Source organism: Ictidomys tridecemlineatus, chromosome 3 (genome assembly GCF_052094955.1).
Source record: "Ictidomys tridecemlineatus isolate mIctTri1 chromosome 3, mIctTri1.hap1, whole genome shotgun sequence".
Classification (NCBI taxonomy): Eukaryota; Metazoa; Chordata; class Mammalia; order Rodentia; family Sciuridae; genus Ictidomys; species Ictidomys tridecemlineatus.
The window spans coordinates 29,614,539-29,626,965 of NC_135479.1; the positions used below are offsets into that span (position 1 = coordinate 29,614,539).

Here is a 12,427-nt window from a genome sequence, read left to right on the forward strand (position 1 = left end):
TTCAAGGTCAAGGAGCCTGAGAGTCACAAATGATGATGTGAGACCCAGAGGAAAGGGATTTACAGTGTAAGGAGAGGGAAGTTAAAGCATTTTAGGTAGATTTGAAATCAAGCATCTGTCTGGAATTATTGGTGTTAAATAGCAACAGTTCTTTTTATTTGTTGCTTGATTAGCTGAAATATATTTAAATAGAATTTTATTTTTTAAAAAAAGTCAGCGAGCATAAAGGGATTTTTAAAAAAGAATTAACAAATAGCATCTATAGCTAATCCTCTGGCTGCAGTTTTTATGTTGAGTAGTCCAAAATAGTGACAGGATTAAAGTTATGGTTTGTCCTCTGATTGTTTAGGCTAGTGCTTTGACTCCCCCATTGACTCTTTTTTTTTCTTTTTTTTTTTATTGGTTGTTCAAAACATTACATAGTTCTTGATATATCATATTTCACACTTTTATTCAAGTGGGTTATGAACTCCCATTTTTACCCCGTATACAGATTGCAGAATCACATCAGTTACACTTCCATTGATTTACATATTGACATACTCATGTCTGTTGTATTCTGCTGCCTTTCCTATCCTCTACTCTCCCCCCTCCCCTCCCCTCCCCTCCCCTCTTCTCTCTGTACCCCCTCTACTGTAATTCATTTCTCCCCCTTGTATTATTTTTCCCTTTCCCCTCACTTCCTCTTGTGTGTAATTTTGTATAACCCTGAGGGTCTCCTTCCATTTCAATGCAATTTCCCTTCTCTCTCCCTTTCCCTCCCACCTCTCATCCCTGTTTAATGTTAGTCTTCTTCTCATGCTCTTCTTCCCTACTCTGTTCTTAGTTACTCTCCTTATATCAAAGAAGACATTTGGCATCTGTTTTTTAGGGATTGGCTAGCTTCACTTAGCATAATCTGCTCTAATGCCATCCATTTCCCTCTTTTATGTGTGATTTACATCCATGATGTTAAGCTCAAAAGTTAATGGGCTGGGGCTGTAGCTCAGTGGTAGAGTGCTTGCCTAGCATGTGCTAGGCACTGGGTTCGATGCTCAGCACCACGTTAAAAAAAAACAAATAAAATAAAGGCATTCTGCCCGTCTACAATCTACAAAAAAATTGTTTTAAAAGTTAATGATCACATTCCTAAAATCCCAATCCATAGTTTCTCTCAATAAATTGTTATACATTCATTATCTAAAATTTTATATAGACTTCTGAATTCTCTTGTTTCTCAGGATAAAAACTTTGACTAGGCCCATGTGAATGTTAAGTAGCTGTATCTCCTAAATTGTGCTTTGCAGACATGAATTCTATGAGCTAAATAAAACAAATTAATAGAGGTTAGCAGGGGCAAAAGAATGAGGTTTGTAGTATGGTCAAATTACTGAAGAAAGGGACAAATTGTTAAATTATTTTTTTCTTTTTGGAAATGTACATGCTCATTAGCATAATAAGACTATTAGGAAGCAAAGCAGAAAGAATTTTTTTTTTACTTTTAAAAAATTTTGTATAGGTGCATTATGATTCTGCATAATAGAGGGATTTGTTATGATGTATTTGTACATGCACATAACATAATTTGATCAATCTCATTCCCCAGTATCTTCCCTTTCTCTCCCCTCCATCCCCTAAGCTCATTCACTTGATCTACTCTACTGATCTCCCTTCTATTATTATTATTATTTTAATGCATCATAATTATATATTTTTTCTATTATTTATATTTTTCTATACCACTGTTACTACCACTCAATTTTGCTTTTACACAAAATTAGTTAATGACTTTTAGAACATGCTTTGGGAAATAGTGTTACATTTGAAAATATGTTAAATATCAATCTAAAAAAAATGTAAGAATTGGGGCGGGGGCTGAGACTCAGTGGTAGCGCACTTGCCTGGTATGTGTGAGGCAGTGGGTTCGATTCTCAGCACCACATATAAATAAATAAATATATCAACAACTAAAAATATTTTTAAAGTAAGAATCAATTCTTATGAATGTACATATTGAGTAATTCTGAGACGTTGGAGCAACAGATAAAAAGTATGAAATCATTTTCATTATGGATAATGGCCATAATACTCAAATGTTAATGTGGCAGGGCAAAAGAAGTCAATAATGTTTAGGGGGAAAACTTGAAGAATAATTCTTACTTCTGTTGTTCTCAGATATACAGTGCAAATCTGATAATGTCTAGTCCACCTTGATTTTTGTTAAATAGTATGACGTAAGACCTCTGTGAGAATCTTTTTCTTTTTTTTAGTGTAAGGGGGTTTACCTGGGATTCGACTCAGGGGCATTCAACCACTAAGTCACATCCCCAGCCTTGTGTGGTGTTTTATTTAGAGACAGGGTCTCACTGAGTTGCTTAACAGCTTTGCCTTTGCTGAGGCTGGCTTTGAACTAGGGATCCTCCTGCCTCAACCTCTGGAACCTCTGGGATTACAGGTATGCACTACTGTGAAATGACCATTTATTGACTATGAAACCTTAGCAAGTTACCAACATTTTGGAGCCTGTTTTCTCTTCTGTAAAATGGTGACAAGATTATTAGAAAGCTATAATACTGAATAGTCCTTAGCAATGAATCTACACTAATAGGTTCCCATTAGATTCTTGATGTTATTAATAATTTTTGTTACCTTTTCCTTACTCTACATTTGTGTCTCCTATTTAAAGGACTGTGTTTTAAGCCCATACTTAATATAGCAATCCTTTATAGCACTTAATAAACTTAATCCTTTAAATTATATTTTCTGTACTATTTTCAAGTTCTATCGTAGTTTCCATGCAGAAGATGACTGTAATCAGATTTATGTGTTTTTCTCTGCTTAGATTGTTATTTTTTCTACAGTAATTCATTGTCAAAGAAATCATGCTATACGTAAGAGAAATTGTCATCTTTGCTGCTTGTTGTTATTCTCTAGCAGATGAATTATTAATACTATCTTCAATCCACAGTTTCTGTGCAGGAATCTCTTTAAGCCACTTGGCTGTTGCATTGTCTTTCATTGGGTTTAAAACCAAATACAGAATTAATAAGCATACTTCACTAAGCTTGTATAAACCATCTTAATTGATAATATACACATTTTGGTGTTTACTTGACATCATAAACACCGTCATGGAGTTCGAACTTTTAAGGAAAATTATATTGGTTAAAATAAATATCATAAATGGATTTGCAGACTATGTCTATCTCTTAATCATTCAAATTGTAATTCTTACAGCAATGTAAGGTTAAACTTACAATCTGGAATTGTGCCAGATTACTTTAGTATTCTCTTTTATCTAATCCACAACTCCAAAGTAAGAAACTGAATTTTGTTAGTAGAATGCAAAAGCCTAAGACAAGTCAGAAGAGATTTTTTTTTTTTTGGTTAGGCCTCATATTTACCATCTAATATATAATGTTCCTCTTATTTTTTAATGTTGACAGCTTTTGCCCTGTGACTCTTCAGAAGCAGATGAAATGGAAAGACTTAGGTGTGAAAGAAATAATGCCTTAGAGGAAGTGAACTTATTGAAGGTAACCAACCTCCTGTTTAGTTTCCTTACATTTTCTTTAGAAAAAAGAAAAACAGCAAACCTGTATTGGATTCTGAAGTATTAGGGCTATTTTATTTTTAATAATAAAAATATTAATAGCAAATAGGTCTTTAGAGAGTTAATTTCTTAGTTCACACATGTGTTTCTACTTGGCAATATCCATATTTAGTGTGAACAGTGAGTTTTTCTTATGCCTTCTGATGTAGCTACTTTTCTTCTCTTGTTGGTAGCAATAGCAGAATTAGATGAAGAGCAACAAAGCAAGCTGTGAGAGTTTTGGTCCTCCAATGTTCACTGAGAAACGTTTTTCCCATGTGCAGGGGCATGTGTAAAGTGCATCATGTTTTGCTAATATAATTGAAATTAAGCAGTATGATTTATGGAAAGAAAGATTACACATCCCAAATATACTGTAACATGTGGATTCTCTTTAGATAGTTTCTTTCTGTTTTTAGTAGAATAGTAAATTTAAATTATATCCTCATTTTTTACAGAAAGCCATTCTGTTTTTCAGATCTTTAAGAAAAGCAACATAGCTGCTTTATTTTCCAGTAATTCACTTTAGAAATATATAGTTTAAATTACTTTGTTAAATAAGTGAAATTCTGTTGTTAATTGTTTTATTTTTGTTGAATAACTTGCAGCAAAAAAAAAGAAAGAATTCTTGCTCATCTCCCTTAGTTTTTACAGTTCCACCCTCTAGCAGAAGCCATTATTTAAAAAAAAAAAATTCTTTTATCTTTTCAGACTGCTTCTGTACCCAGCCAGTCCTGTTTCAAAAAATAAATGTATATGTGGTGTCAGGGAATATCTGGGGAATCTCTGTGCTTTCTCTCAGTTTAACTGTAAACCTAAAATTGCTCTAAAAATCTGAAGTCTTAACAGCAAAAAAAGAAAAAGAAAAGAAAGTGTATATGTGTATTTTAATTTTTTATAAGTTATTTCATACAGTGAAACATTTTTACAACTTGTCTTCTCTTTTTATCAGAGTTAAATTTTTGGCAGCTTTTCAGGTAATATATATAGATCTGCCATATTATTCTGTACAATGAATAGTTCTTTACTAGGTTATGTAGCCAGTTCTCTGTGGATAGATAGTTAGGCTCTTTCCATTATTAGAAATAATTCCACTTTCAGGCTGGGGGTATAGCTCACCTAACATGCATGAGGCTTTGGGTGCAATCCCCAGCACCATAAAAGTAAATAAATAAATAAGTAAATATAAGAAAAACCAATTACACTTTCAAAGCTTTGTAGATGTTTTTTGGAAGTTGTATAAGTATCTAAATAGAATAAATCTCTGAAAGTGGAATTGCTGTATTAAAGGATATGTAAACATAGAAATTTCTATAATGGAATCAGATTTCCTTTCATAGACTTTGCCAATTTACATTCTTTCCAGATGTTTACAAGCATTTCACTGGTATAGGAATAGTTTATATATTTCTGTTAATAATTTTGAAGTTATTATTATCTTTCCTCATTTTTTTGTAACAAAAGTTGAGATGGAAAAATAGAAACTTAGTTTTAAAAATAAATGGATGGATTTTGCCTCATATTCTCTTAAAAAAAACATCTTCAATGTTGATTACCCTGATAAAATACCATTTTTACTTTACATATCGCTACATAAATAAGTAAATCATGTGAATATCAGAATTTTCAGACTCTAAATCTTCTGTTTTCTTAAATTTTATCATTGTTAAATTTAATGATATATTTCAGTTTTTATTTGAACATTAATATTACTAAAATTTTAAATTAAAATTATATAATCCATAGTTATGTAATATTTACACAAGGTTCTCTGAGGAGCCATACAATAAATTAGGGTCACATTTGAAGTTCATGAAATGTAACTGAACAAATCCGATTGTGGCAAAGCTGAAATCCCAGATAAAACAAATTGTACATGTTATAAATACCTTTACCTCAAAATCTACCTATTGACTGAAGATGATTTTTAAAAGCTATACAAAATATTGTACTATGCAGTTAATACTTTTGAGGTAATGTTTATATTTTCAGTTGTCTTCTTGTAGCATAACACAAACACACACACACACACACACACACACACACACACAGGTTGTTAAGGGAAGTTCTGAGTATGGAGATGCTCTGTCATCACTTTTCATTGTCCTGTGACATCTCTGTTCTTCATGTCTGACTTTTGGTACAATTAAAAATGACACCAAGATAATTCTATGCCAATGGCTGGTTTTTATTTTGTAGAAATAATCTTTAAAAAAGCACTGTAGGCTGAAATTATAGCCTTTTTTGCAGAATTCACAGCAGTGCTACTTTGCAGAGAGGTGAATGAGAATAGATATTTTCCATTCACAGATGCAAAAGCCTAGAGGACAAAGAGTGAAGGTGAATTCCAGAACATAAAAGCATAAGAGCCAGCAGTCTTGTGGTTCCTGATCTGCAGCATGTTCATTAGATCACTATATTATATTCATCTTCACATACCTTCATTTCACCTCTTAGACAAGAGTGAGCTGAACTGTTCCAGAAAACAGATTGCCTCTTATAAACATTGCAATATTGCCATGAATCTTTTACCACTCAATTTAACATTCAGTAATTCCTCTCCTCAGGTTTGTAGTAAAACAATTCTTAAATTACTGTTACTATTTCTGAGTTGATCAATAAAATTTGGATTTATTTAAAAGATATTTAAGAAAATTGGACTGTTTATAATATATGCTTGCCTTAATTTTAACTTCAAATATAATAATATTTTACTCTGCATTAATACTCTTATATCACATTTGGCTTATACCTGTCCTATCTTCTTTTTTTTGGACAATCTTCTAAGAGTAAGTTAAATTTAAATTAATAAAATAATAGTCAACCCAATCTTATATGTTCTCTCTTTACTTCTAATTCCTAATGATAATGCTAACATATTATTAGCTAATATAATGATAACATATTTAGAAGCTCTTTGGTGAAGATAGCTCTTGTCCAAAACTTAGTCAATATTTATACATTGGATTCTGATTGACTTTTTTGGACCTCAGATTTTGAGGCAAAAATATCTTCACATCACAATTATACAATAGATACCTAATTACTTTTAAATGATGTGTGTAAAGCCAGGAAAGTGACTGGGAACTACATTTTTGATTTATAGCAGTTTTTGAAGTGTAGGGAATTCATAAGCTTTGAAATAAAGAACCAAAAATTATACTGATGTATACCTTTATAAGTAGTTACTAATTCAAGGTGTTTAAATACAGGCAAAATTATTGGAGTCAGAGAGGCAAAGAAAACAACTTACAGAAGAGCTCCAGAATGCGAAACAAGTGAGTACATGTAGCATATGTCTGTCTTGTGCATGTGTGTAAACAAGGTATAATTTAAAGCAGTGCTTCTTTATAATATCCCAGAGTTTACTGATGCAAATTATTTAGTATAAAATGGTATATATCTTTAAAAAAAATCACTTTTGTAGACTGTATCTGCATTAACATCCTGCTACTGTTGCTCAAAGAAATGTCAGAACTCCTTTTTGAAATGCTTTCCATTGACCAAAATGACCAATCTCATTTCTTTTCTTTTCTTTTCTTTTCTTTTCTTTTCTTTTCTTTTCTTTTCTTTTCTTTCTTTCTTTCTTTCTTTCTTTCTTTCTTTCTTTCTTTCTTTCTTTCTGTCTGTCTTCCTTCTTTTTTCCCTTTCTATTGTTATACATACCTTATTCTATTAAAGGAAAGCAAAATAATCCAAAATAAAATTAAACTCCAAGACATTTAGTTGTTAATAAAAAAAAACTTAGTTTCACTCTGCCTACTCTTCAAAGAATTTGATGTGAGTAAAAAAAATACATTATGAAAGAAAAGCACAAATACAAATAAAATATAAATAGGAGTAGAGAGTTAAGATAATACTTTAAAGTTCAATGGAGAGGCTTGATTTTTAATTTCTTTCCCCCTATACTGCTAGAAAACATAAAATCAACAAAGAGATAATGTAGTCATACAGGAATCATATCTTCAGTATGACTTTGTGAAGCCTTCACAGAAGAAAGTCAAACAAACAAACAAACAAACTAAATTCCTACATCTTGCCTGCCAGGGAAACCTAGGGAACAGAGAGCAGAAGAAAGAAGGCTCAAAAGACTGAAAAAGAGTATAGAGAAGCTGGGGAATTAGATGAAAAGCAAACAAAATCAGCCCCAGAAATCAGAAACTGCAATAATAAATGCTACAATTCTGGGTATGAGTCAGGACTTGATAGTTCTCTGCACTAAGTGCAAGAAGTAGTACTTCAAGTGTGCATCTAGAAGCAGCAGCCTCAGAAAATCTTTGCTTCTGCAGAAGGATCAGGTAAATAGAGAATGGACGGAAGGCCTTAGAGATTAGGCAATGGCAGGAAAGAAGGGCATATGGGGAGGGGTGTGGATTAAGATTTTATAGAAATGAGATAGAAACAAGACATACTAATCTATCCCACCCCACCCCATGACCATCAATAACGTGATCCATAAAAAAAAAAAAAACCCGCACAGAAGAGGGTGCTCTTGAATTAAGAACTCTTTTTTGCTATGAAATTAAAACAAAAAAAAAATGAAAGAAAGAAAAAATTCTGTCTTTATTATTATCAAACAACTGCAGAAATCAAATGATGTGAATTAAAGCGTTACTCCTGATGAAAACTTTACAAAACAATGGAATCACAAAATTGAAGAAAATGGTAATGTAACCCTCCAAACTCAATTATTATATACAATAATAAGCATGGGGGTAAAGGAAAAAAAACTTCATATCATAAATTTAAAAGAGCAATATCAAGAATTGAAATTTAAAAACAGAAAAAATTGAGGTGAAAGTTGGTAAAAATTCAAAAAAGAAATAGAAAAAAATAAAGTAATATCAGAATTGAAATCTAAATTGCCAGGAGCCCAAGGAAGATACATTCAAGTGAATAAGTATTGAAGAAAACAATCAGGAAAATGAAATAAAGAAATAAGAATTTCTTGTAGAAATGAACCAGAACAACTGAATAGCACTAATATTTAGAACTATAATTCAAGAAAAGATTCCCAAATTAAAAGAGAACCTGAATCTAATGAGCACAGAGCCTTATTTAAATTTCCAGATACCATCTCCCACTACAGGAACCCAGGCTCCTATTGGTGAAATGACAGTTTTCAGGGATAGGGAAGTGTAAGTACATTAGAAAACTGGAACATCTTATGCCAGAAGACAAGAAGGTGCTCAAAGTGGTAATGATGTGTCATAAGGAAGTACCTTGAAGGGACTTCTGTTGGCCAAATTTGGAAGAACTTCCCAAAATTACTAAGTATATTAATAAATTATAAACCATTAAAAAGATAGTAATTTATGAGTCCATACCATTTATAAATAGTTTGGCTTGTAGAATAAAGGAATACTCTTGCTCCTAAGCAATTGAATGCTGACTGCTAACTGCAGAGAAGCTGCTAGATTAGGAAATGAGCATTATTCACTTATTAGTGAAGACTGAATCGGGCACAAATTTAGATGGTAAATTTAGGGAGAAATTTTAATTTATCTACATATTCACATTTTTTCATTTGTTCTAATTAGTTATACTTGGTAAACCACTTATTAATTACAAGGGTGAAAATAGTAATTATATAGTAGAATAATCAGAAAATACTTTGGTGCTAAAAGTTGATTTTACCAATGAAGAACAATTTATGACTCCAAATGTGAGTCTCTGAAAAGGATACCTGTGTAGTATTCTAGAATGTGTAACCTGATTCTAATCATGAAGAAACATCAGAGAAACCCAGGAAAGAAAATTTCATTTTAAATGTGTGTGAGTGTGGGTGTATGTATGTGTGTATGCACATATGTGTAGAAGTTGTATGCTTCAGACATGTCAATACCATTTTTTAAAAAGGTGATAAAATAGTCAACACTAAAAAGTTAAAGAGTCTTCAGTTATGAAAACTAAATACAGTACTTGACCCTAGACTGGATTCTATACTAGAATGGAAAAAAAATGCTAAGAAGGACATAAATAGTTTGGCTAGTAGAAGAAACGAATACTCTTGCTCATAAGTAATTGAATGCTGACTGCTAATTGTCAAAACTGGAATACAAGTGGTAGAATAGAGGAAAATATCGAATCAAATTTGAACTTTAACAGAACTGTGGTTATATAATATCATTATTCTTAGAAATACTGCACTATTAAGGATAAAGGGCCATGATATAAGTAATTTATCCTCATATGGTTTAAAAAATATGTGCATGTATAGGTGTTACATATGTATGTATGTATATGTAACACACTTATTTGTGTATATGAATGTGGATGTATGACAGAGATTGAGAACATACAAAATCTCAGCAACAACAACCTCTAATCACAAATGGTTTGCAAAAAAACTTATTTCTTATTCATGAACAGAAAAATCTGAATCTGGTGAATCTAGATGAAGAATATGAGGATGAGGATGATTCTTGATGAACTCTCTGTTCATTTGAAATTATTTTCTAATAAAAAAAAGTTTTTTGAAATCCTCTATTTTTCAGGCAGCTTTCAGGCCCTTTTTTTATTAAATATTTTGTACCTTTATTGATATGTACTTTTAGTTCTTATAATTTTATATCTTTAATACCTGCATGAGGACATATGGCCAAGACTTTACATTTTAGTGTTTCTTTGTGTCCTGAAATTGAACATTTATAAATTATCCTTATTAATTTTTATGTGTAAAATAAATTAAATTTTTCTACATTTAATTAAAGTTTTCTTAGGGAGTGGGCTTTTTCTACATTTAGTTAAAGTTTTCTTTTCCCCTAAGTGCTTGCAACATATGCACTTTAGAATTGAAACTATGCTTGATAAAATGATTACATTAAAGAGTTATTTTATATATTTATAAAATAACTCTTATATATATATATATATATATATATATATATATATATATAAGACATGAATCTAAAGAAAAACAGCAGTTGTATTTTCCTTTTCTAGTAATACCTACTTTTTCCACATGAGACCCTCCTGTATTTATTTCTCTGTAGGGACTAGTTTCTGTTATTAAAAAAATAATAATAAAGGTTAGATCCACATCAATAAATAATATGCACCAGAATTTAATAGGCTTCAATAGGGAAAAAAAATGGGATACAGATGAAAATATATGAACAGGCGAGAGAGACTCTTGTGCTGAACAATGAATTAGTATATGGATTAGTGTAGTAGATAATGGGTTTGGGAATTTGACCATGCAGGTTTGTATCCTCCTGATCCTTCCTTTTATCTGTTAACCGTTAGCAAATTACTTCACCTTTCTCAGCCTCATTTTCCTCATCTATAAAAATGAATGTGATAATAGGATCCTTTCCAAGAGTGTTAGAAGTATTGAGCGATACAATATACATAGTATATTATGTATATCTAACATAGGAAACACTCAAATATTAACTATTATGATTGTTATAAATAATAGAAGAAATCTTAAAAGATGGAATTAATTTGTTTTTTACCATATAATTTAGAGGAAGAAAGTGTAATTCTGGCTATGTTAATCAACTTTATGTAGCTATGACCAAAATACATTAGAGCAACTTAGAGCAGGGAACATTTATTTTGGCTCACAGGTTCAGACATTTACTTCATGTTGATGGAATCCATTGGTCTGTGCTCAAAGTGAGGTAGAATGATATCATAGTGGAAGGGCATGGTGGAGGAGCACTGTTCCATTCACAGTGGCCAGGAATCAGAGAGAGAAAGGGAAGGGGCTCCGGAGAAGATGAATCCTTTTAGAGCATGCCCCCAGTGACCCACCTCTTCCAGCCATGCCCCTCCTGCCTGCATTTTCCCTCCAGTTAGTCCATTCAAACTAGGGTGGACTGATTTGATTACAGCTCTGATAATTCATTGCAGTACATTCCTGCATTAACTCAGGAGCTTTTGGGGGACACTTCATATCCAAACCAAAACGCTGGATGAAGGGATAAGGGAACTTTTCATAGATAGGGTAGCATATGGACTGGGCCACACAAAGAAAGGAGAAAGTATTCCATGCAAAGAAAACAGCATAGGAATCACAGTATAAAAGAGAAAAGCTTATCCTTAGAATCAAAATAGGCCTTCTTTGTATGCTAACTTTATGCTGTTTTTAAATATGTTCCTGTTTTCATGTCTCAAAAAGTAATAACCCTATCTTCCTTATAATTTATTCATAGGACTTGAAAGTTAAGAGCCTAAATCTGTCAGGAATTAGATCCTTGAAAAATAATAGTTTTGATATGCTTTCTTTTACCATCATTGTCCTCCTCATTGTCATTATTAAAGGACCAGGAACATAAGGGAAATAGATGAAGATGTCAGGAAATGACATGTTAATTGATATGTTGGGGCTGAAGCATACAAGCATGAGAATGATGATGTAAAATTCTAGACAATCCGCACCGTGGAAGAGATTTGACAAGTTGAAAAAAATAATAATAGTAAACTATAGTTCTCATCTAACCCGCTCTTTCATATTCCATATCCAACTTGTTGACCCTACAGAATTAGGGGCCAGTAGAATTTTTTTTAATTACACTATTTTACCACTTTCATTACTGGGCTTAGGCATCATCCTTTCCTACCTTGTTATAACTTCCTGCTACATGGTCTTGCTTCTGCACTTCCCCCAGTAGGTTAATTAGAGAAGAGCAGCTGGAGATATCCTTTTAAAACACAAGTTAGGATTCTCCAGGACTTTCCTTCATAGTAATTCTTAGAGAAAAAGCCAAAAATACTGCATGTAGATGCCTCAAATTAATGTCAAAGCCTCCGAGGGCTTCCATGATCTGCCATCTGTCCTCATTTCTCACTGTTCTCTTGCTCCAGTTACCTCCTCTCTGAACTCTTCTCACCCAGAATTTCGATCCT

At 32.3% G+C, this 12,427-nt stretch overlaps 1 protein-coding gene across 7 annotated transcripts in view; it reads left to right on the plus strand.

The window, feature by feature from the left end:
- The window catches only part of Stxbp4 (syntaxin binding protein 4), a 148,258-nt gene that overhangs the window by 49,891 nt on the left and 85,940 nt on the right, over positions 1–12,427 (plus strand). For all 7 annotated transcript variants that reach the window (XR_013436131.1, XM_078042266.1, XM_078042268.1 and 4 more), the window contains exons 11-12: positions 3,426–3,515; positions 6,784–6,849. Coding sequence is in view for 6 of the 7 variants with exons in the window: in XM_078042266.1 (XP_077898392.1) it covers positions 3,426–3,515; positions 6,784–6,849 (156 nt within the window). In the remaining variant the exon portion in view is untranslated. The remainder of the gene's footprint in view (positions 1–3,425; positions 3,516–6,783; positions 6,850–12,427) is intronic.